Source organism: Lepisosteus oculatus, chromosome 27 (assembly GCF_040954835.1).
Source record: "Lepisosteus oculatus isolate fLepOcu1 chromosome 27, fLepOcu1.hap2, whole genome shotgun sequence".
NCBI lineage: Eukaryota > Metazoa > Chordata > Actinopteri > Semionotiformes > Lepisosteidae > Lepisosteus > Lepisosteus oculatus.
Window position 1 is genome coordinate 5813763 of NC_090722.1, and position 24821 is coordinate 5838583.

Genomic DNA, 24821 nt, shown 5'->3' on the forward strand with positions numbered 1-24821 from the left:
ACCACCCCCCCTCGGCCTCTAGCTTGCTTTTGTGCTGTAATGTTTACGACACACCGCCCGTGCCCTCCGCGTTGTAACTTACAGCAATAATCGTCACTTTCCGGCAGTGTGTCATTACGGCCAAGTTCAGTTACGGCAGTGTGGCACGTTCGTTTTCCTTCTCCGCGTCCTTGTAAGAAGAAGCGAGCAAGAGCTTTATGCCAAAATAAAGTATTAAGCCACAAAGACGATTTTTTATTTAAAAGGAAATCTGTCAGATGAGCTTGTTTGACTTGTTTCGCGGTTTTTTCGGGTTCCCGAGAGGCAGTTACCCCGGAGATAGACGGAGGTGAGTTAGTATTGCAGTTGTCAAACAGATGTTTACCCTGTTTTGAAAATGCTTTACTTTTGAAGTGTTATTTTTAATATTTTAAAAACGGCCTGGAAAGGCGCTTTTAAGGGAAACCACGGCTGGAAATACCGGTTATCTAAAGTTACAAATTCCGACGTGAACTAATACACGACATTTTGTTGGTTATATCATCTCGGTGCGTTATCAAGACCCTAATACTGGTAATTCCGTCGTTACTGACGAGGATGACGACAGACTCTTAAAGTATTGCTCATGTTGTGTACGTCTAGTGTTCTGGAACTGGACTTAATTATGTAGCACAAATAACTTTGAGACTGCCGAGAACAATTCCGCTCTGAAGTATCGGAAGGGAATAACTACATAACTGAGTAATTCACTCGTCACTTGAGCAAGTCCATTAGAGACTGAGCACCCCACGAGCTGTTAGCCGTTTGCTTATTAGGTTTTAGCTGACGTCTAACATTTCAGTTACTCAGAAACCACGATGGAGCCGCTTTGAAGAAAGCTTTTTTGCATTTTTTAAATTATTTTCCATTGTTTTTTTTTAAATATTTGCTTGCTTGTTGCTTCTTGTTGATGTTTTACTACGTTAACACACCGGTAAAGTTTCCGCCACTAGAGGGCGCCCGGCCTCTTTTCTCTTCTCTCCTCCTCCTCCTCCTCTCCCCACCTCTGTTGCTGTCTCCCTCTTCCTTGTTTCCTGTCCTTTCACATTTTTCTCCATCCATCCATTTTCTAAACGATTAATCCAGGACAGGGAGGGTCACAGGGGAGCTGGAGTCTATCCTAGCAAGCAAAGGGCACGAGGCGGGGTACACCCTGGACAGGACACCAGTCCATCGCCGGGCACACAGACACACACACCCTGGACAGGACACCAGTCCATCGCCGGGCACACAGACACACACACCCTGGACAGGACACCAGTCCATCGCAGGACACACAGACATACACACACACACGCCCTGGACAGGACACCAGTCCATCACAGGACACACGGACGCACACAAACCCTGGACGGGATGCCAGTCCATCGCAGGACACACAGACACACACACCCTGGACAGGACACCAGTCCATCGCAGGACACACAGACTCTCACACTGACACCAGGGCTGATTTGCCCCAGAGCCCAGCAGCATGTCTTTAGACTGCGAGAGGAAGCGTAGCACCTGGAGGAAACCCATATGAGCCTCCAGAGAGAGCATGCAGACTCCACACAGACAGTGCCCCGGGTTCGGGGTTGACCACTGGGAGCCACCGTGCCGCCCCTTTCGCCTTCCCGGTGTAAACTCCGTGCTCTCGCTATCCCACAATCCCTCCACACGCCGGCGCTGATCTCTCTGTCAACCCCCCCCCCCCCCTCCTCTGGCGCTCCAGGGACCCGTTCTTCGAGGGCATGACGCGAGATGATGACGATGACGACGACGACGAGGGCGAAGACGAGGAGGCGCTGCGGTTCGGGTTCAGCTTCGGCCCCGGCGGGATGCACTTCGAGGAGCCGGCGGCGTTCCGGGAGCTGTTCCGCGAGGTGGAGGAGCTGCTGGCCGGCGTGGGCCGCTGGGACGGCCTGCCCAGCTCCACCCCCTTCGGTGAGCCGCCTGGCGACGCCCCTTCGGGTGGGGGTGGCGTGCTGCAGTCCTTAAAGACGTGAACACCCAGGGTTCAGTTCCTGGAGTACTGTCTGGGAGGAGTTTGCATGTTCTCCCTGATTTTGTGAGTGTGTTTCTTACCACAGTCCAACCACCCAATAGAAGGTTCATTGGCTTCTGAGGGACATGGCGTTGGTGTGAGTGTCTGTGTCTGTCTATGCTCTGATGGACTGGTGTCCTGTCCAGGGTCTGTGTGCCCTCTGATTGACTGGTGTCCTGTCCAAGGTGTGGCTGTGTGTCCGTCAATGGACTGGTGTCCTGTCCGTTGCGTGTGCGTATCCATCTGTCCGTCCATCCGTCCGTCCTCTGATGGACTGCTGTGCTGTCCAGGGTGTGTGTGTGTGTGTGTGTGTGTCTGATAGATTGGTGTCCTGTCCAGGGTGTAGCTTGCCTTGCCTGTTGCTTGCTGGGATAGGCTCCAGCTCCCCCATGATCCTGAATTGGTTGAAGTGTTTAGAAAATGGATGGATGAGGAACCAGTGGATAGGTGTGCTTAAGCGTGTGTGGATGTGCTCATGCGTGTGCGTGTGATGTGTTGGTTCCTAGCACACTGCACCCCGTACTGTACTGTGTTCCTGTACAGTGCAGGTGTCTTCTGTTCCCTCCTGCTGCCTGGATGTGTCCTGTTAGTTCCCCACCGGATCCTCATGCTCTCTCCCCTCTCTGCTCCCCAGCGATCCCCAGTATCGAGGCGCCGGGGCGGCAGGAGCGCGGCAGGTCTCCGAGGGACTTCATGCTGAGACACCCCGACAGCACCCCGTCCTCTGACCAGGGGGACAGGGAGCCCCCCTCAGGGCCCTTCTCCAAGGTGAGAGCCCTTCTTCAGGAGGGTGTTGATCGACCTGGCTCTGTGTCCGCTGCCCCTGTGCTGTCCTACTGTATTCCACTCCCTCCCTGTCACTGCGCAGTTCTGCTGTCTCCTCTCTGTGCGTGTGTCTTTTCTGGGAAGCCACTTTTAAAGGTGCTTTAGAAAATAATAATAATAATAATAGCCTCAATAATAATGATAATGATAATAATAATTACTATGATCATGTTGCGATCCGAAGTGATTGTGAGGATGAAGGGGGATGTTGTGGTTTTTCTCTCTTGCACCCGATTGCAGCGCTGCTGGTGTGGGCAGGGCAGGGCGGGGTGGGGTGGGGTGGAGGGGGGCAGTAGGGGTGCGTGGATGAGCGGACGGAGGGGTCAGGGGTCAGTGCTGAAGGAAGAGTCGTTTCGGAGTGCCTGTTGTATTAATCCTCTTCAAGCCCTGATGTTCTGATGGGCTTTGGGTCACTAAGCCTCCCTCCTCTTCCTCTCCCAGTTCGATGACGTCTGGCGGGGGGGCCTGTGGAGGGCGGAAGAGGGGGAGCCCCTGAAGCAGGACGGAGGTAAGAGACCTTGAGGGGTGTGGTGTGGTGGGGTGGGGGGGCCCCTGAGACCCTCAGCCCCACGAGGCCTGTGGGTGTTGCCAGTTCTAACCCAGGTCTCGGGTGTCGCAGTGGGAGTGTGGTTGGGTGTGGTTAGACTTGTCTCCTCCTCTCTTGGTTTTTCGGGGGGGGGGGGGACTGCAGCCCCTCGCAGTGACATCATCCCACAGGACGGGTCTGGGGCAGCTGCTAACCCCAGCTGGGGGCAAGAAAAAAAATGACCACCGGCCCTCTCCCATTTCGTCCCCCGTTCAGCTCCTGGCCACAGCCGCCTGTTGTCGGGGTGGGTCGGGCCTGGGTCAGGCCTGAGCCGGGCCACAGGAGAAGCGGCGCCGCCCGTGTGACACGAGGCACCTCTCAGCCTTCACTCACCCTCTTCTCCCTCGCTCCCTCCCTCTCCCACTCTTCTCCCTCGCTCCCTCTCCCTCTTCTCCCTGACTCTCTCCCTCTCCCTGCAGATCTGGACTCCCAGGTTTCCTCGGAGGGGCTGGAGAAGATCCTGACTCCCGCGCAGCCCAGGGCTAAGTCCAAGTCCTTCTTCAAGTCCGTCACTGTCACCAAAGTGGTGTCCCCCGACGGGGTAGGGCAGGCGATCTGTTTCAGTCTTGTATAGCGCCTTTCACCCCAGAGCGTCTCGAACCCAGCCCTAGCTGTGCCCCCTCTGTCTGAGAGACCTCCTCGCTTCCGTCTTTAGTAACTGTGCTGAAAGGACTCGTGTGCAGCACGTACAGCTGCTCTTTCAAGGAAAGAGCCCGTCCCTGTCTTGTCACTGCTGCTGTCTTTATTAATATAGTCCGTTATTTATATATTATATCATATACAGTACACTATTAATGTATTGATATAGTATAGTGTGAACAGTACATTATTAATGTATTATATTGTATACAGTACACTATTAATGTATTGATATACTATATTGTGAACAGTACATTATTAATGTATTGATATAGTATATTGTGATGAGTACATTATTAATGTATTATATTGTAACAAGTACACTATTAATGTATTGATATAGTATATTGTGAACAGTACATTATTAATATATTATATTGTATACAGTACATTATTAATGTACTGATATAGTATATTGTGATGAGTACATTATTAATATATCATATTGTAACAAGTACACTATTGATGTATTGATATAGTATATTGTGAACAGTACATTATTAATATAGTATATTGATGCACTGTATCTGTATGTGTCTGCAGACCGTGGAGGAGAGGCGCACAGTGAGGGACAGCCAGGGCAATGAGGAGACTACAGTGACCCGCTCCGGCCCGGCAGACAGGAGCCCCCAGATCCAGCAGGGACCCCCAGAGCCCGGTCAGTGATCCCCCCCCCCCACCGCCACCCCTCCCTGGGTAGACTGCCGATGCAGTGGTGTGGGATGTTGGGGGGCGGGGGACGTGGCCCTGCCCCTGCCCCTGCCCCTGCCCCTGCCCCTGCCCCTGCCCCGGCCTGCTGTCCTCTCTGGGGCAGCGATGTGGGGTTGCCGTGCAGCTGTGGCTGTCGAGAGGCTGAGCTTGTGGTGCCATAGTGGTGCCTTGAGTAGGATTCAGTGAGCCCCAGGGACAGCAACAGAGGAAAGGGGGAGTGTTCACTAGGACGCACCAGGGCAGAAACGGCGGTGTTGGGTTTGGCCTGCACAGGGGTGGTCAGCCTCCCAGTCTGATCCCACTGTTTCCATTTTCAGCGCCCGGATTAATTGGTACCAGACTCACAGGCTCGTCTGTCCGGGCTGGTGGGTCTGGGTGTTTTTCTCCTGTGTTGCCTGATCCCGCCTGTCCTCTGTTCTGTGCAGGCGTGTCCCCGGGCTCCTCAGGAATGCAGGATGATGCCTCCATCTTCTCCCGGTTCTTCGGGGGATTCCGGGATCGGTAGGAGGCCGGCACCATCCGGAAGAGGGCAGGAGGAGGCAGGAGCTCGGGTCGGTTCGAGCTTTTCCGCTGGAAACGTGCTCTGGACTCTTCACAGTTTTCCCTTTCCCCAGCGTGTGTGACGACATGGGGAGCTGGGATTGGACTTGGGAATTAATTAAAAATAAGGCAACTGGAAACTGAAAATACTCCTGGCTCGGCCCTTCTAGCCTCTGACGGCCTCGACCAGTTGTGATTTTATTTTGACATGCGTGCCAATTAACACACCCGCAGTGGGGTGATCACTCTCTTCCTCTCTCATTCGGTCACACCTGGGGGTTTGAAAGAAGAAGAAACAGATTGATTCCTTCTTTTCGGGATAGCTTGTACAGAAATCGCAGAATAGCAGTAACTTCTTTTGTTGAAGTGATTTTGTGCATCAGGGATGATGTCTGGAACGTCCATTAAAAGTGGCTTCTAGTGCAAGAGAAAGGCGTGAGTTTTCATTTTATAATCCCCGTCTCTGAACTGGCTTCATCCCTCTGCTCTCCTCCCCACTGAAAGCTGGTGTGTGAGGAGAGGACTGGAGCATCATCCAGGTGGGGCTGCACACTGGTGGTGGTGGAGGGGACCCCATTACCTGTACAGCGTTGTGAGTGGAGTGTCCAGAAAAGTGCTAAATAAAGTGCAAGGAACTATTATTGATGAAGGATCTTATTATTGCTTGCCATTTTGTTCCTATAATAATTATAATAATAATTCCTTACACTTATATAGTGCTTTTCTGGACACTCCACTCAAAGTCCTTTACAGGTAATGGGGATCCCCTCCATCACCACCAGTGTGCAGCCCCACCTGGATGATGCGACAGCAGCCATAGTGCGCCAGAACACTCCCCACACACCAGCTCTCAGTGGGGAGGAGAGTAATGAAGCCAATTCATAGATTTGTCTATATAATACAAATCTGTTTATATATAATATAAAATATAATTTGTCCTATGTGTATATAATCTTGTATCCTTCCGACTAAGGTCTTTTTAATGTTTGGGACGCCGTTATTTAAGTTGTCAAGAAAGACATAACACGGCCTGGATGGAGGACCTCAGTGAGCACAGGACCAGGCTGCACTGTGAACATCTGGAAGAGGGAGGGGGAACTAGCTGCACAGGTTCAAGAGGAGGACACCAAGGTCATCATCCCTGGGTCCTGGGGTTGCCAGAGGAACCTCCTTCACCCGTCATTAAGTTCCTGCGATGAAGATGAGGAGGACTGGAGGGAAGGTGAAGGTGCTGTGGGATGTGGTATGAAGCAGGTGTGGTCGTATTCGTCTTTGGGGCTGTCCTGACTTCGTCTCCAGACGTTCCTCTCAGCTCGGTGGGACTCGAGTGCAGGTCTTCTTCAGGAACCTCATTCACGTCTAGCTCATGAGTCGGGGAGGCAGATCTGCATGTCCCTGCCAAAGGAACTCTGCAGGTACAAAACTGTCACATCATAAAAGATCTTCCAGTGGCTAATCTTAACTCATTCAAAATTCTTCCTGTTTAACATTGCCACCGATTTCTTGTTCTGTCGAGAGTACTTCTGAAAGATTTGTGTTCTTGTTTCCTGACTCCTCTGAACCTGTCTTTCACTGGCTGTGAATTTTGAAAGTAAATCTCTTTAGACACAGATGTCTGGGTCAATGAGTTCTTGTCTCTCCCACTAATGAGCCCCTATTCACCCCTGTGACTTACCTGCATGTTCCAGTGCCTGTGATATTAGTAGTAGAGGAGTTTATTGTCATATGTCGGTATACAATGGAATTCTTATTTGCACTGCAGCTGTCAACAGAACAGTACATTACAACCATAATACATAATACCAAAAGGAACCATAAATATGTTGTGGGAAAATAAATATGTAGTAGTGAGAACAAAAACATGGTAGACCATGCCAAAAGTGTGTAGTGCAGATGTGTATTGAGTCTGAGGCTTTGCAGTTAGCTGTTGAGGATGATGACCTCCCTCCCTCTTCAGCAGATTTTACCACAAACTTGGAGCACCTCTAGGATGGTGACTTTTCTTCAGACAGTGAGATGTTGACTTCAACCACTGCTAAGACAGGGAAACCATGTGTCAGTATCTCCCACCCACATTGTAATTTTATCTCCAGATTAAGCCTTCCTGGGGTTTCAGGAATTTGGTTTTGTTAGACAGCAGAAGTTCCTGTGAGAAATGGTAAGCTCTGAGTCAAGTCAAGAGGAACAGAAATTCACCAACACACCTGTCTGGACTGGGGACACAGCTGTCCCTCTCCTCTCACACTGCCCCTGAATTCACACACTGACACACACCTGTCTGGACTGGAGACACTGCTGTCCCTCTCCTCTCACACTGCCCCTGAATTCACACACTGACACACCCCTGACTGGACTGGAGACACTGCTAGAGACACTTCTGTCCATCTCCTCTCACACTGCCCCTGAATTCACACACTATAGGGAGAAGCTGACCAGCGATGTTATTGATGCCAATACCCTGTTTATTTTCAAGAAACATCTGGATGAGATCTTTGTTATGCTGCGGTCCCTGGTGTTTCGGGGCTGTGGCGAATGAGAAGCCAAGCTCCAAGCACAGGTTCACAGAGGAGCCTTGGGAATCTTTGGGAAGGCTCGATGGGAGTGAGGCTTAATGAGAGATGAAGTAATAATGCAGGCTGATTGGAAGTGTAGCAGGAAGAAAGGCTGCCTCAATGCAGCAGAGAGGCTGGCTTAGATATGGCTGTCTGAGATGATGCAAGGGCTTCCTGTAGAAAGACACTGTCTGGCATAGCTGCGGAGAAGAATGGGAAGTCTTAGCTTTGGAGGAGACATTGCAGAAAGATCCCTTTGAATTCCTTGCTCATGATTGAAGGGGGAAAACAATACAATTATCAGGTGTGCATTTCAGTACAGCAAAGGTTAGCACTGAGTGCTTAGCTCAGTGTCGGAGCACTGAATAAGCGGGGAAAACAGCCTTAAATATTCTGCTCAATTGCCTGATTGAGTTGGGGAGGGTCTGCCTGATTGATAAATTAGTGGCCTCTGGGAGATGCGTCAGAGTGAGTTCACATGGGGTCAGAAATAGGGTGAAAGCCCATGTGAATGTGCTGGTTACCTGGAGCAAGATCGGGACACGAGCTGCTCCCAGCCCAAGAGTATCAATCCGGGGATTAGTTCATTTCATGTCAAAGTTCAAAACAAGCTGGACAGGCCGAACAACCTGCTGTCATTTGTGACATTTCTGATCCCAAGTGAGGTCCTTACTGTGAATCTTTATTAGTCGTGTGGTTACATTGCAAGAAGTTAGAGACATGACACAGAGTGCAGTGTCCCACTGAGCAAATACAAGACCATGAGAAATGAGAGACAACACACAGACGGTCCTGGTCTTATCTGGGTCAAACAGGCATTGGTTTCATTTATTCTTAATTGCAGATATCCCACAATTACAAGTATCCCACTTCAAATGCATCAACATGGTGTGAGGAGGCCAAAGCAATTTAAGTAAAGGCCAAAATGCTTTGTCAAAGATGTGTTTGTGAGGTCATCTAAACCTGCAGTTTGAACCCTGATCAAACCTTGGTCTGTTCCACCTTTCCACGTTGGCAAGGAGAAGGATGCTTTAATGGTAAATATTTTTTTTCATCCTGTACAAACATTACAGGAAAGCAATCAGGAAGATGTTCCAGCATTTTCTCCACCTTATCTTTGGCTTTTATGATTTTGTTGTTTTTTTCCTTTATTTCTTTGCCCTGTCCTTTTACCCAGTCTTTCTTGGCCTCATTATCTACATAGATCTCATGAGTGCACATGAGGTGCGCTATTCTACGAATGTCTTGTTTACGTGGAGGAGTGGTAGTATAATCTTTTAACGCTTTCAAATATCTTCCGAAAATAACAGAATTGGCGTTTGTGTACTGGTGTTCTTTATCCTCTGCTTTGACTTTCATTTGGTCAATTTCCTCATCAAGAGTTACCAGTTCGTCTTTATCATAACAGCCTGGGTGTTCTTCATTTATATTCCTAAAGAATTTGATGATCCCTTTGTTAATGACATGTTCCCCCTGCTTATGTTCACCTGATTGAAAATCAATTTCCATTTTGTCAAAATCATCCATAATGTCTGTCATCTTCTTCTTGGCATCTTCCCGTATCTCATCTAGGTATGAGTTGGAACTGGCACTGGCTGTAGCCTGACTGTTTTCTTGGCCCGGCTTCTTGGAAGATCTGTTTTTATTGGGCATTCGTTTAGTGGGCACTCTTCCAGGTGTCTCCAAGATCCCTGCATCTGAAATCTCACTTAGCCCCAGGGTGCCTGTGAGGAAGTAATTACCACAAACAATGTGTGTTCTTGTTTTGGAGGGACAACATTTGTTTCATTTAAAAAATAAATTATTTTTGATTGGTACTTCACTTGGTTGTTCAAACATTTCTGCAGGAAATACTTTATTAACAACAGAATCTATTGTACATTACAAAGGGAAATATCTGTGAAGTATATATTAAGAAGACCACCAGGGAGCCTGATTTGGGTATGCAAAATCCTCAAAGGCCACTGACAAAATGAACAGTGGATTTTGTTAGAATGAACAATGGAACAAGATGCAACTGGAAACAACATGGAAGTGCATTTAAAAGTGAGAGCAGGAGGCACTTCTTTACACTAAGTGTGGTAGGAGTGTGGAACAAGCTACCCAGCCATGCTGTTGAGGCATATGAGATGCTTGGATCAATCATCTACTAACATCCAAATGGGAGGGATGGGCAGAATGGCTGCGGTGGTTTACGAGCTTTCTGATGCTCTTGAGAACCTTTTACATTTTTCAGAAGACAGGTCTAAGCACCTGCAGAAAACTAGCATTAGTCCTACTGACTGACCTGTGTCAATAGCTTCCATCTTAGAAACGCCTCTGGATGGAGTTTCGTGGTCAAAGATGGAGTCGCTGTCGTGCAGATCTTCCCTGGCCATGGTGGCAGCTGGCTGCAGTCCTGCCAGCGCTATGGAGAGGATGGCAAGCTGGGGGAAGGAGAGAGAATGGAGAAACAGCTAGGTGAGATGGCGGGGACGCAGCTTGAATTGCCTTCAGACCGAGGGTGATTATGTGAGTCGGAAGGGACTGTGCGCTTTTAAGGGGTGTAGGCGGATTTGTTTTTAAGATCAGAAACAACAGTTGCTTTGGAGTAATGGCTCCCAGTCCTGGTGTTGGTGACCCTCTCACCTGCTGGGTTTCATTCCTCCACACTTTCATTAGAAAACTGAAGCCTTACTTGATCTGTGAAGTTGCTCTGTTGGAATACTTGCATTCTGCTTCTAATCACAAGTTTGAGGCTTTATTTCACTTACAAGCCACAAACGGTTCAAGCTACAACACGTGTAAGAGCTGGGGACACACAACTCACACTGATCTTAGTCCTGTTAAGTCAATGACGGGACTGACTGTGTAACTGAGGGCTCAGCTAGAACAAACCTCAGCAGGTGTGGGGGTCACCAGGACCCGGATCCCCTGCTTTTGATCCTGAGTGCATACAAGGAAGGATATGCAAGTGCAGGCAGACTCCTTCTTGTGACCCCTCGTCATTTAACACACGGACTCAGCCAGTGCCGACAGGAGGAGAGGAATGTCCCTTACCGACAGTGCCGTGTGCCAGGAAGTGCCCGGGAGTCTGCAATGGGGGCACTCTACTCTGTCACTGTGAGCTGACAGAGCCCTGGCTGACTAATCCACCCTTGGCTGTGCTCAGCCTACTGTTCACCAGTACCTAGAGAACCCTGGTCCCATTCTGCTCCTTACCTGATCCAGATTGTTCCTCCGCACATTGAAGATCAAATTGGGCAGGCTGGTGAAAATGTAATTGTAGTTTGTAAATTTGTAAAGGAAAGCGAGAAAACCCTTCTCAGGTTTTCAGTTTTAGGTTTCAGTGTTTGGTACAGGGAGCTGAACGCATAAAATGTCGCACTCTCACTGATAGATAAACAGATAAAATGTCGCACTCTCACTGAAACATGGATTTTTACTCACCCAGGCCAGCGGAGGGAAACAGCAAGAGCCCATCTCCTGGTCCTTCCTGTGCTGAGATTTCCGCAGTCTGGAGAGCGAAGGTTCGAATCTGAAACAGAGGTGAGGCTCCCGTCAAGCAGGGTCTCCAGAGTCAGACTGACCGGCACCGCCTACCGGACCGTCCTCACAGGGTCTCCAGAGTCAGAGTGACCGGCACCGTCTACCGGACCGTCCTCACGGGGTCTCCAGAGTCAGAGTGACCGGCACCGCCTACCGGACCATCCTCACGGGGTCATCAGTGTCAGACTGACCGGCACCGCCTACTGGACCGTCCTCACAGGGTCTCCAGAGTCAGAGTGACCGGCACCGCCTACCGGACCGTCCTCACAGGGTCTCCAGAGTCAGAGTGACCGGCACCGCCTACTGGACCGTCCTCACAGGGTCTCCAGAGTCAGAGTGACCGGCACCGCCTACCGGACCGTCCTCACAGGGTCTCCAGAGTCAGAGTGACCGGCACCGCCTACCGGACCGTCCTCACGGGGTCATCAGTGTCAGACTGACCAGCACCGCCTGCCGGACAGTCCTCACAGGGTCATCAGTATCAGAGTGACCGGTACAGAACCAAAGACACTGGCTGGGCTTCTCTAACCCTGGTTTTCTGCATTTGATTTTGCACTTGAGGGTTTAACAGGTTCCCAACCGTGGAATTTGCTCTTTCAGATTTTCTGGGATTCATTTGGAAAGTTTTCAGGTGCAAATCTAGAGGAAAAGAGTAACTCTAATAAAGTTAAATTAAAGTGGAGTTCAGTTTGCAAGGTGGTATAATCAAAAAAAGTTGCTGCAATATACAGTATTATGATTGGTATATTTTGTACTCTGTACTCAGGAGCTCAGATATTTATTTAAACAAATACTTTTTGCCAAATGCGACATTTTAGACCTCTCCCATCCTTCTTAAACCTTGGGATGATCCCTGCAATTTTATTCCTGAGACTGCAAGAATTGAAAACAATTACAAATAACTCATTTACAGAGTTACTGTATCATATAAGAGTTCAATGAAACAGTTAAGTGGAAGAAATGCAGCATTGGGGAGCCCCCATTGTGCAGATCGTTAATTCTAATTACCATAAATAATTTGCTCAGTATGACCAGTGACCAAGCGGTCATCTTACCTTCCCTTGTGAGTGGTACAGCCTGTTGCTGTCCTTCGCTGGCGTATCTTCTGCTCTTCTGGGTATAAAGGGACACAGGTATCTTCCATTTATTTCACTTATTGTGGGCGTCTCATGCATGATGGACATGTAGCTGGGTGTGGGCGTGTCCCCGATCGTGATGAGCTCAGCGTTGCAAGAAGCTGGTGTGGGGGCTGTATTTCCATCGTCAAAGCTTTATCTTTCTCAAATAGCGAGACCACAATACCTGCCTTTCAGACACCATTTGGCTAACAATCTGATTCATCCTGGTTTCTACTGTTGTTGTAGGTGATATCAAGTTATCAAGGAGCACCTTTGGATAATACAATTGCTGCCCATCCCAGAAAGACAATATTCAAAAGACCCCCCCCCCCTCCCTCCCCCCACACACACACTTTACTCATTGTGTGAAGAAGTGCACTCTGGTGTTAAGCCTCGAACACACTTCCCATTAGTTTCGGTCTTGAAGAATCCAGTTGGTGAGCTGTCAGTGGCTTTGGAGGATGTTGAACATTTGAACCAGGTCTGCTCTCAGTCTCCCTTGTTCCCAGCCAGAGAGGTGAGGTTCACTGTGATGAAGTACACTGAGTGGCTCTTCCACACACAGGCTGCACAGCAGAACTGCAGGTTTCCTGATGTGGCAGGCAGCATTGTTAAAACACGTTTCTTGTACAGACAGAACATCTGTTCTCCTTTCTTTTCCTGCATTACCCTGGGCACAGTGGGGCTGGGGTACATCACTGGATCCCTGGGCTTGAGGGAGAATTTCACCAGCACTTGTTTCTGTTGCTCTGTGGACCGAACTCCTGTTAACCCTTCTCACCAAAGTGGGTCTCGAATAAACATTCACTAGAGCATTAACTGCCACTTTCTGGGATGAGAGCACAGCAGGCAATTACTGTCGCTAATTAGTGGATAACATCGTCGGAGATGTTGTAACTTGTGACTGTCAGATTGCCTTTGATTTGCCAGTGATGAACTTGAATTTGCAAAAGGAGAGCAAGTGAAATATGAAAAAAAAATATTTTAAATAATTACTGTGCTTGTATATGTTTTTAAAAATAACATTCAGATACCACTGTTCAGCCTGAAGGTGTGTAAATCGCTCTGTAACAGTATGGGATCCTTCTGCGAGCCTGCTGGAGCAGGCAGGGTAATTTTATCAGTGAAGTTCAGGCCATCACAGTTAGAGGTGGGAGAAAGACACTCAGTCGTTCTAAAAAAACGCGATAAGGGACTGTCAAAATACTGCGGCAACAAGCTCAACTGACATACTGACCTTTAGCACAAGAATTCGTTCTTTTGAAAAAATAAAGTGTTTTATTAAAAGGACTTTACTCAACTGATAATGAAGGAGTGTTAATGTGAAGATAGAGAGGAGCTGGACTGAGTGTCTGTACAGTGACTCTCCAGCTCTGATGATGATGAAGGAGTGTTAGTGTGAAGATACAGAGGAGCTGGACTGAGTGTCTGTACAGTGACTCTCCAGCTCTGATGATGATGAAGGAGTGTTCATGTGAAGATACAGAGGAGCTGGACTGAGTGTCTCTACAGTTACTCTCCAGCTCTGATGATGATGAAGGAGTGTTAGTGTGAAGATACAGAGGAGCTGGACTGAGTGTCTGTGCAGTTACTCTCCAGCTCTGATGATGATGATGATGGAGTGTTCATGTGAAGATACAGAGGAGCTGGACTGAGTGTCTGTACAGTTACTCTACAGCTCTGATGATGATGAAGGAGTGTTCGTGTGAAGATACAGAGGAGCTGGACTGTGTCTGTACAGTGACTCTCCAGCTCTGATGATGATGAAGGAGTGTTAGTGTGAAGATACAGAGGAGCTGGACTGAGTGTCTGTACAGTTACTCTCCAGCTCTGATGATGATGAAGGAGTGTTAGTGTGAAGATACAGAGGAGCTGGACTGAGTGTCTCTACAGTTACTCTCCAGCTCTGATGATGATGAAGGAGTGTTAGTGTGAAGATACAGAGGAGCTGGACTGAGTGTCTGTGCAGTTACTCTCCAGCTCTGATGATGATGATGATGGAGTGTTCATGTGAAGATACAGAGGAGCTGGACTGAGTGTCTGTACAGTTACTCTACAGCTCTGATGATGATGAAGGAGTGTTCGTGTGAAGATACAGAGGAGCTGGACTGTGTCTGTACAGTGACTCTCCAGCTCTGATGATGATGAAGGAGTGTTAGTGTGAAGATACAGAGGAGCTGGACTGAGTGTCTGTACAGTTACTCTCCAGCTCTGATGATGATGAAGGAGTGTTAGTGTGAAGATACAGAGGAGCTGGACTGAGTGTCTGTGCAGTTACTCTCTAGCTCTGATGATGATGAAGGAGTGTCCATGTGAAGATAAAGAGGAGCTGGACTGAGTGTCTGTACAGTGACTCTACAGCTCTGATGATGATGAAGGAGTGTTCATGTGAAGATACAGAGGAGCTGGACTGAGTGTCTGTACAGTGACTCTCCAGCTCTGATGATGATGAAGGAGTGTTAGTGTGAAGATACAGAGGAGCTGGACTGAGTGTCTGTGCAGTTACTCTCTAGCTCTGATGATGATGAAGGAGTGTCCATGTGAAGATACAGAGGAGCTGGACTGAGTGTCTGTACAGTGACTCTACAGCTCTGATGATGATGAAGGAGTGTCCATGTGAAGATACAGAGGAGCTGGACTGAGTGTCTGTACAGTGACTCTACAGCTCTGATGATGATGAAGGAGTGTGAATGTGAAGATACAGAGGAGCTGGACTGAGTGTCTGTACAGTGACTCTCCAGCTCTGATGATGATGAAGGAGTGTCCATGTGAAGATACAGAGGAGCTGGACTGAGTGTCTGTACAGTGACTCTCCAGCTCTGATGATGATGAAGGAGTGTTCATGTGAAGATACAGAGGAGCTGGACTGAGTGTCTGTACAGTGACTCTCCAGCTCTGATGATGATGAAGGAGTGTTCATGTGAAGATACAGAGGAGCTGGACTGAGTGTCTCTACAGTGACTCTCCAGCTCTGATGATGACGATGGAGTGCTGTGATGGAGATGAAGGGTAAGCTTGATTCAGGCCCGGAATGTGCCCGCTAATCGCTTCTGTCAGCTGGGGCGGCTGTCTTGTCGATCGGTCACGTTCAAATAAATCCCCTCCGTGAACGAGCCTGGGAAACGGCGAGGCAGCTCGTTTGCCGGTGTTGTTATTAGCAGCTGGCGCTCAGGGGGGTGAAAGTCTGAGATCACGGCACGAGCTGGGGCTGATAAGCAGACGGACACGTGAGGGTCACTCGGCTGAGCTCAGCCGCGCGCGGACGGACGCCATGGAGAAGGTGAAGCGCGTGCTGGCGATTCGGAACCAGCTGGCCCGGGAGTGCCTGGGCGAGTTCCTGGGAACTTTTGTTCTCCTCGTGAGTATTAATCCCATGGGAATAGCCGAGCGCGGGGGGTCGGGCGGTCCGACGGCACGGTTTTCCCGAACCGCGTTCGAACCGGCAGACTCGGACTTGTCATTCCTCAGTCTCCGAATGCAGTCCAGTCTAAAACAAATTCCCAAACTGTGTTGAAGCAGAGCACACGAAATCGGAACAAATATGTTTAATAGCGACTGTGTCTGTATCTAAATGCATTTCAAAAACATCTACAACTCTTTAGGCTGAAGGTATGAAAATCGCTCTGTAACAGTGCGAGGTTTGCTAGTGAAGCTCAGGATATCACTGCGAGGGGAGCCTGAATCATTCTAAAAACCGCGATAAGGGACTGTCAGAATACCGAGGCAACATGGTCGACTGACACAAGGACTGACTCATAGTGCTTTCTGTTGAACAAGTCTTTTATTAAAGGACTTTACTCAACTGATAATGGAGGAGTGTTCATGTGAAAATACAGAGGAGCTGGACTGAGTGTCTGTACAGTGACTCTACAGCTCTGATGATGATGAAGGAGTGTTAGTGTGAAGATACAGAGGAGCTGGACTGAGTGTCTGTACAGTGACTCTCCAGCTCTGATGATGATGAAGGAGTGTTAGTGTGAAGATACAGAGGAGCTGGACTGAGTGTCTGTACAGTGACTCTACAGTTCTGATGATGATGAAGTTGTCAAAGTTTCCTCAGCTCTATCAGCTCTGTGAAGTTGCCCCCTTACAAATAGCACAAACGATGAAACCCACCTCGTTTGTGCTGGTTTGTGCCTTTTGAAAGTAGCGTTTGTGCTGCTTTTTCTCCCGAGATATAGCACCTTCTTTCTCGGGTGATGACGTGACCAAGCGCTCTGTTACTGGTGTGAGGATACCAATACTGCAGTGGTGTTGCTCTGTGCCCGGGTGGGGGGCGGCGGTGGATTTTGCATTTAATATCAGTATCTTCTGCGCGTTTCTGTGAACAGGAAAATGAAATACGTCACCAATATCACACCCTATTCAGAAGAGTTGCAGGTGTAGCCCTAAAAAGCGGACATGAGCACACTATTGTATCTTCTTACAAAGAGGCTTTAACTAGCTCGTCTTAATACTTCGTAGTTGTGTTCTTTTAAAAAAATCTGAAGAAGTAATCGATTTCTCATTGTGTCCTTTTTAAACTAATATGCAAATCAAGGCCCGTTTAAAGATTCAACCCATCTTTCGAGCCACGTATTTAAAAAAGTTAGGACTAGCAACTTCCTGGATCACAAGACCATTGTTTTTATATATTTCTTATGCGAAAAGAAAAAGTCGTAAATGTGCTTTTTTTTTGAAAGGGGCCCTGTGCACTAAGGTGACCCAGGTAGTTCATCACTCAACTGCAAGGCAGAATTGGGAGCTCCACCGTCTCCCACATGCAGACCGTGGAAATACTGGAAAGTATTGCAGATCTGTAATTCTCGCTCCAGTAACAGAGCGCTTGAACTCCACAGACGGGGTCACTGGAGGTCAAACTCGCCGTGCGTGGTCACGTGATCAGCCGTTAAAGACGGCGCTATATCTCGCGAACGAAAGCAGCACAAACGCAGCACTAACGAATGAGGTGGGTTTCATCGGTTGTGCTGTTTGTAGGGTGGCAACTTCACGGAGCTTCCTTCATCTGTATGCTGTTTGCAAACTGTGCCCAATCATCCAAAATGACTTTAATGTGGGCAATTTCGTACTTAGCCTGCAAAGTCACTTAAGTGTGACTCTCCCTGCTTGTACTCCATGAATGATGCCGAACACATTTAACAAGTATGTGTATACTTCATTTTTCTACAGACTTGGATAAATAGAGGTTCTGTATATAAGACACGCTAGCCCCTCTGCAGTCCGCACCACAGAGGACAGGGGCTCCTGGAGAGTCTGGGTCTGTTGCTCACAGTTTGTGGGCAAGTCTGCACAGCCTGAACTGTGACCTCTCTCCCTCCTGTCTCCCCTGTTTCTCCTTTCTCCCTCCTGTCTCCCCTGTCTGTCTCTCCTCTCTCTCTCCCTCCTGTCTCCCCTGTTTCTCCTTTCTCTCTCTCCTGTCCGTTTCTCCTCCCATCTCCCCTGTCTGTCTTTCCATTCTCTCCCTCCTGTCTCCCCTGCCTGTCTCATCTCTCCTCTCTCCCAGTTGCTTGGCTGTGCGGGGGCAGCGCAGGTCAGGACCAGCCGGGAGACGAAGGGACAGTTCCTGTCCACCAACATGTCCTTCGCTGTGGGCGTCATGGCTGCCATGTACCTGTGTGGGGGCGTCTCCGGTAACGCACCCCGACGTGTGCTGACCTCCCCCAGTCCCCTCGGGGGGGCGGGACCAGCCTACCAGGGCTCTGCCCCCGGCCCTGGGTGAAACCGCACTTCCCAGGAGCCTGTGGGATTGCGGTGACCTCGCTGTGACATCATCGCCAGACGTGCCGCTCCTCCAATCGGCAGTGAGCTCTCCTGTCTGGCGCTGTCGTAACCATTACTTCCAAACTCAACACCGTCCCGGTGTGGGCAGGAGAGGGGCCACTGAAGAGTGACAACCCTATGCTTCTCTCCTCCCCCTGCAGCAGTGAATTGGGCAGCTGGGATCTCCCCATTCTCCTCCTCTTCCTGGTTCTCCCTCCTTCCTGTCTCCCCACTCTGCTTAACTTCCTCGTTCTCCCGCCCTCCTCCTCTTCCTCGTTCTCCCGCCCTCCTGTCTCCCCACTCTCCTCCTCTTCCTCATTCTCCCGCCCTCCCGTCTCCCCGCTATCCTCCTCTTCCTCGTTCTCCCGCCCACGCTCTCCCTGTCTCCCTCCGCAGGAGCGCACCTCAATCCCGCCGTCTCCTTCAGCTTCTGTCTGCTGGGGCGGCTCCAGTGGCGCCGGCTGCCCTTCTACTCCTTCTCCCAGATCCTGGGGGCCTACGTGGCGTCGGCGGTGGTCTTCCTGCAGTATTACGGTACAGTATCCCCGGGCTCCTCGGGAAGGAAGCTTCCGGTTTTCCTGTGACCGATCCCGGCACTGCGGTGGAGCCTCTGGTGGAAAATAGGCTTTATTTCGCACTGATCCCGTTTCCTGGCTCCCACCCCCCAGACGCGATCCTGGAGTTCGGGCAGGGGAACCTCACTGTGACGGGACCGACGGAGACCGCCTCCATCTTCGCCACCTACCCTTCCGAGTACCTGTCGCTGGAGAGCGGCTTCTTCGACCAGGTGCGCCGGCCTGACCCCAGCTACACAACACACATTGACCCCAGCTACACAACCTTACACACACTGGCCACAGCTACACAACACAAGCACACTGACCCCCAGGTACACAACCTTATGCACTGACTACAGCTACACAAGACACACACACTGACCTCAGCTACACAACCTTATACACACTGACCACAGCTACACGACACACACACTGATCCCAGCTGTACAACATGCACACACACTGACCCCAGCTACACAACCTTACGCACTGTCCCCAGTTACACAACACACACACTGATCCCACCTACACAACATGCACAAACTGATCCCAGCTACACAACACACAGACACACTGACCCCAGCTACACAACCATACACACACTGCCCCCAGCTACACAACACACACTGCCCCAGTTACACAACAACACAACATGCACCCACTGACCCCAGCTGCACAAAACCACAATACGTGCACACTGTCCCCAGCTACACAACACACACTCACACACACTGACCCCAGATACACTGCACACATACACTGTCCCCAGCTACACTACACACACACACTATGAACCCAGATACACAACATGCACACACTCTGTGATTGCAGCTACACAACATGCTCACTCACTAATACTGAGCTGTGACTGGGTTAAACATGGGCTATAATTATGATGCAGTTTAATATAAGAGTAGTGTTCGTGTGGGAGGTGTTTGCAGTGGTCTTAAATTACAGCCCTGAAGCCTCAACATTAAGTCCAAGAGTTAAGTTTGGACATTAAGTTCCAGAGAGCAGGCAGGGAGTTTTTTTCTGTTCTTCTTTGCAAAGGAAGTGTGTCATTACCTTTAAGGGACAATCGAACCCTGCTCCTGAAACACTTTGTGAAATGTTGCGTTTTACATGGGTGTCAGAATGTCATGAGGTTAGTGATCAAACTACTCTGGGAGTACCGGAAATATTGCAGAAAGACCAAAGGCACAATCCAGCTAAACCAAACAATGACTCTGGGACATGCTTCTGATTCTGGGACATGCTGACCTTGAGACTTATTGCCAAGTCAGTGATTAAGCTTCCTGTTCCTTCCTCTCTCCTCCATGGCCCTCACTAGGTGGTTGGCACGGCGACGCTGTTGCTGTGCATCCTGCCCTTGGACGACAGGCTCAACAGCCCCGCCCCCAAGGGCCTGGTGCCGCCATTGGTTGGCCTGGTCGTCCTGGGGATCTCCATGGCGATGAGCTCCAACTGCGGGGCCGCCATCAACCCGGCCCGCGACCTCGGGCCGCGGCTGTTCACGCTGACCGCGGGCTGGGGGACCGAGGTGTTCACGTGAGTGAATACGCGCGCACCCGCAGGCGGGACAGAGGGGAGACTGGGGATAGAGACAGGGGATAGAGACAGGGGATAGAGACCGGGGATAGAGACCGGGGATAGAGACAGGGGATAGAGACAGGGGATAGAGACCGGGGATAGAGACCGGGGATAGAGACCGGGGATAGAGACCGGGGATAGAGACAGGGGATAGAGACAGGGGATAGAGACCGGGGATAGAGACCGGGGATAGAGACCGGGGATAGAGACTGGGGAAAGAGACAGGGGTAGCTCAGTGTCTCTCCCAGCGTCCGAAACTCAAACTCTCCCCGTGTTTCTCTCTCTCGCAGCCTCTGACTCCTTCACCCTCTCTGCTCCCTCTTCTTGTCTCTACCCATCACTGTGCCCTCCTCTGTCTGATTCCTAGTCATTTTCCCTCTCCCTGCCTCTCTGGCCTCTACCTGCCCCCATCTCTCCCATATTATTGTTTACATTTTCAAATATAACAAATAAAACATAAAACATTACATAGGGACAGGCTCACTGTTCCTCAGGCTCTGACAGGAGATCACACACTGTATTATTATTATTGAGAGACAGGCTCACTATTCCTCAGGCTGGGACAGGAGATCACACACTGTTTTATTATTATTGAGAGACAGGCTCACTGTCTGTTCCTCAGGCTGGGACAGGAGATCACACACTGTATTATTATTATTGAGAGATAGGCTCACTGTCTGTTCCTCAGGCTGGGACAGGAGATCACACACTGTATTATTATTATTGAGAGACAGGCTCACTGTCTGTTCCTCAGGCTGGGACAGGAGATCACACACTGTATTATTATTATTGAGAGACAGGCTCACTGTCTGTTCCTCAGGCTGGGACAGGAGATCACACACTGTATTATTATTATTGAGAGACAGGCTCACTGTCTGTTCCTCAGGCTGGGACAGGAGATCACATACTGGGCTGCCAGTTCAGCCGAGTTCCCTCCTCCCTCTCCCAGTAGGATTGGGACATGTGATTCTGGCAGGTGTTGGAATTCTGGGACTAGATTTCTGAATTTCGGGAAGAATGTTTCTCTAATCCCAGAGTATCTGTCACAGTGCAGTAGGAAGTGCACCTCTGTCTCTGTTTCTCCCCGCTGACAGTGGGAGCACAGCCTGTCCTCTCTGGGCAGCCAGGTCTGCCTGTGTCGCCCAGTTTCTATGGCCGGGCTGTGGTCACTGAGCCTGTACTTCGTCAGGGTCTGTTTCTTTTTGCTGTTTAGGGCTCTGTAGCATGCCAGTTGACATTGTGTTTGTGTGTATGTGTGTCCCAGTGTCTCTCTCCTCTCTCTGCAGGGCGTACCGACACTGGTGGTGGGTACCTGTGGTCGCCCCGATGCTGGGCTCGGTCCTGGGCAGCTGCCTGTACGTCACCTTCATCCAGTGGCACCTTCCCGACCCGCAGGGGGGCCCGAGCCCAGACGCCGCCTCCAGAACCAAGATCCAGGCCCCCTCAGCCCCAGCCCCGCACAGCGACTCCGAGAGCATCGCCATGCCCAGCTGGGACCCCTGACAGCGGGAGCGACGAGCTGGAGGAGAGGGACAGGGGCAGGAGGGGCAGGAGGGGCAGGAGGGACAGGGGCAGGAGGGCCCCCCCCCACGGAAGGAGGGGAATTTGCATTTACCTTATCTTAGAAAGTAAATCAGCTGTGACTGGCTAAACGAACTCTCGATTACTTTGCTGTTCCTGTTTACTGGAGAACCAGGCGATTTAATTAGTACTTAAGGACCGTGTGAGAGCGAAGGTCAGCCTCAGGCTCCAAACAAGGGGTCTCTTATCAAAGCGGATCTCTGCTCACAGTCCTGGAACAGCAAGAGAGGCTGTTTGGGCTTCCTGATATTATATCTTTATGGCTTTCTCCTGAGCAGCTGCACAGCCCCACGTTGAAAAACAAAAAACCTGCAAAAACTGCAAAAGAAAAACCGAGGAATGCAGGAGCTTCGGGTCTTCCTGTGTTTCGTAATATTCATAATAATAGTAGTGTGCAAATGCAAGAGTTAAGAATTAACCGAGCCTAGCTAAAAAAATATTCCTGTGAGGTTAATAATAATAATTAAGAGTAATAGCAGTCTTTCTGGACACTCCACTAACAGTGCTCACAGGTAATGGGGATCCCCTCTCCCGCCACCACTGTGTAGCCCCACCTGGATGATGTGACAGCAGCCAAAGAGGACATTGGGACCCACACAGACCACAGGGTGAGCGCCCCCTACTGGTCCCACTCACACCTCTTCCAGCAGCAGCCTCAGCTTTCCCAGGAGTCTCCCCTCCAGGTGCTGGCCAGGCTCACAGCTGCTGGGCTCCAGTGGGGGCTGCCATTTGGGTTAAACACTAAACACTTTCCTCCTGCTCTGCTTATTTTTTTTGGGAATCACCGAATTTATCTTTAAGCGAATCCCCGAATAAAATGGCGGGCGCCAAAATGTTATTTTGAGGAAAACACCTTGAGAATATCAAACCAGATTAAAAACGTGTACACATTACCTCAATCCTCAGTTTATGCCCCAGTTTGTCTTTTCTCCTCCGGGACGTGTTTTCACAGTAGAAGCTTAAAGACACAGAATTGTATACAGGCAAACCATTGACATAATTTAACCAGTTAAAAGACAATCACACATTGTTTTTTGTTTTTCTACAGCTCCGACCCTTTGTTAAGCAAACTGTACATCAGTGTAGAAATCTCTGCAGGTCTGATCTGTTCCATGATCTTGTGTTGCATCCTCTGAACTTGAGGCATTTAATAAGCCACTTTGTTTCCTTCTTGTAAGGAACTTGATATTGGAATTTCTAATGGGGTTTGGGAAGACGGTTGGTGCAATATTTACTGGTGCTCCATTAATGTTATGCGTCGGTTCATACAGCACAAGCCAAGACTTCGACTGCAGTACTCCAAAACGAAAGTGAACAGGATATGTCCTTCGGTGTCTCACCCACACAGCTCTTCCAGCTGTGTCCCAGTCCCAGGTTATAGAGAAGTAGGGCAGAGATATCGCAGAGGTGCTCGGCAGTGCTCGGGATTAGAATACCCCCAGATTCTGACACTGACGCTCTTTGTTCAAATCAGAAGCAGCTCTCGGACTAAGAAAGGAAGCACTGGTGATCTGGAGGGTAGGAATCTGTCGCTGTCCCCTGTGCCGAGAGCTGACTCAATGAGAGGATCTCCTCAATGGAGAGGATCTGTTTCTATGGGACAGGAATTCCATAGGATCTGGGCTCCCTGTCCTGATTGTTTTGGAAAAGACTGGGATTTGTTCACATCCCTGATTGTTTGACACATCCAGTCATTTTCTGGCTACTTCTCTCGCAGGCCTCAGCTGTGTTCTTGTTATATACTAAATATTATTATTATTATATAATAAATATAACAAAATCATATTTTAGTATTTGTTGTTCTTGTTAAATGAAAAAATAAAACCACAAATGGCAGCTTGCCCAGCTGTGTGATCGTGGTCCAGCGGCGGCTTCATCCTTACGCAACACCGGTGTTTGGGCTTGCTCCTCTTTCTGCTCGGTGTTGTGTAACCAGCCGGTCTCTCCACCGTCTCCCTCCGTTACAATAATTTATTGCTGAGACTTTGATTTTTACAACTGGTGTGTTTACGCTGTTAATGAGTAACGCTGCGTTGATGGTTAATGGAAATAACACAGGGGAGGCGCAGTGGTTAGTGGCCTACAGCTGGGGATTCTGGGTTCCATTCCAGACCTGGGGTGCTGTCTGTGTGGAGTTTGCATGTTCTTCCTGGTTCTGTGTGGGTTTCCTCCAGGTGCTTCAGTTGCCTCCTACGGTCCAGAGACAGGCTGGTGGGTTACCTGGCTTCTGGGAAGACTGGCCCTGGTGTGAGTGTGTGTCTGTCCTGCAGTGGACTGGGGTCCCATCCAGGGTGTAGCCTGCCTGGTGCCTGTTGCTTGCTGGGATAGACCCTGGCTCCCCTGTGGCCCTGGACAGGAAGTGGGTGGATGGAACTGCAGCAGTGTCCACAGTATCTCTCACTTTCAGACACTCTGGTGGACACTCTGGGCTCACAGCAGAAGGGTGGTGCCAGGGCTGCCACCTGTCTGGTTGCTCCCGGGATGGGTCTGTTTTTGAGGCAGCTGTCCCAGGAAATCTGCGACGATTCCCAGGACTTTACCTTGCCCTGTGTGTCTGTTGGATTCCTGATGTGAAGGTCTGCACCCAGCCATGACGTTGAGTTTCTACGTGTGAGCTAGGGAGGCTGCCCCAGAAGCCCCCTCTGTCACTGGCACTCGGAGCCAGACGTTGGGTTGTTGGGTTGGCAGCAGCAGCACCGGACTGTTCACCAGGAACGGGTTTGAAGCAATACAGGGGTCAGTTCTCAGTGCGTGTGCGTTTGTGTCTTCGAGGAGGAGGGGGCAGCGTGG

At 49.8% G+C, this 24821-nt stretch overlaps 2 protein-coding genes and 1 long non-coding RNA gene across 5 annotated transcripts; all 3 read left to right on the top strand.

Moving 5' to 3' along the window:
• Window positions 1–114: 114 nt before the first annotated feature.
• On the top strand, window positions 115–5777 carry hax1 (HCLS1 associated protein X-1). Of its 2 annotated transcripts, none has more exons than XM_015368696.2 (7): window positions 115–328; window positions 1733–1944; window positions 2679–2812; window positions 3311–3377; window positions 3875–3996; window positions 4638–4752; window positions 5231–5777. In XM_015368696.2, exons 1-7 carry the CDS (start codon window positions 258–260, stop codon window positions 5308–5310), a joined length of 801 nt encoding a protein of 266 aa, XP_015224182.2. In that variant the 5' UTR covers window positions 115–257; the 3' UTR covers window positions 5311–5777. The 2 variants fall into 2 exon arrangements, with proteins under 2 accessions (XP_015224182.2, XP_015224183.2); XM_015368697.2 differs by lacking the exon at window positions 115–328 and adding an exon at window positions 631–720.
• Window positions 5778–6119: 342 nt separating this feature from the next.
• Window positions 6120–12101, top strand: LOC138225349 (uncharacterized). The gene is made up of 3 exons (XR_011183858.1): window positions 6120–6760; window positions 10197–10357; window positions 11331–12101. It is a non-coding gene; the product is annotated as an uncharacterized lncRNA (long non-coding RNA).
• Window positions 12102–13867: 1766 nt separating this feature from the next.
• Window positions 13868–23393, top strand: aqp10a (aquaporin 10a). 2 transcript variants are annotated; one of them, XM_069185121.1, is made up of 6 exons: window positions 13868–15901; window positions 18047–18173; window positions 18700–18837; window positions 18972–19090; window positions 20191–20408; window positions 21737–23393. In XM_069185121.1, exons 1-6 carry the CDS (start codon window positions 15815–15817, stop codon window positions 21951–21953), a joined length of 906 nt encoding a protein of 301 aa, XP_069041222.1. In that variant the 5' UTR covers window positions 13868–15814; the 3' UTR covers window positions 21954–23393. The 2 variants fall into 2 exon arrangements, with proteins under 2 accessions (XP_069041222.1, XP_069041223.1); XM_069185122.1 differs by lacking the exon at window positions 13868–15901 and adding an exon at window positions 17429–17491.
• The last annotated feature ends 1428 nt before the right edge of the window (window positions 23394–24821 follow it).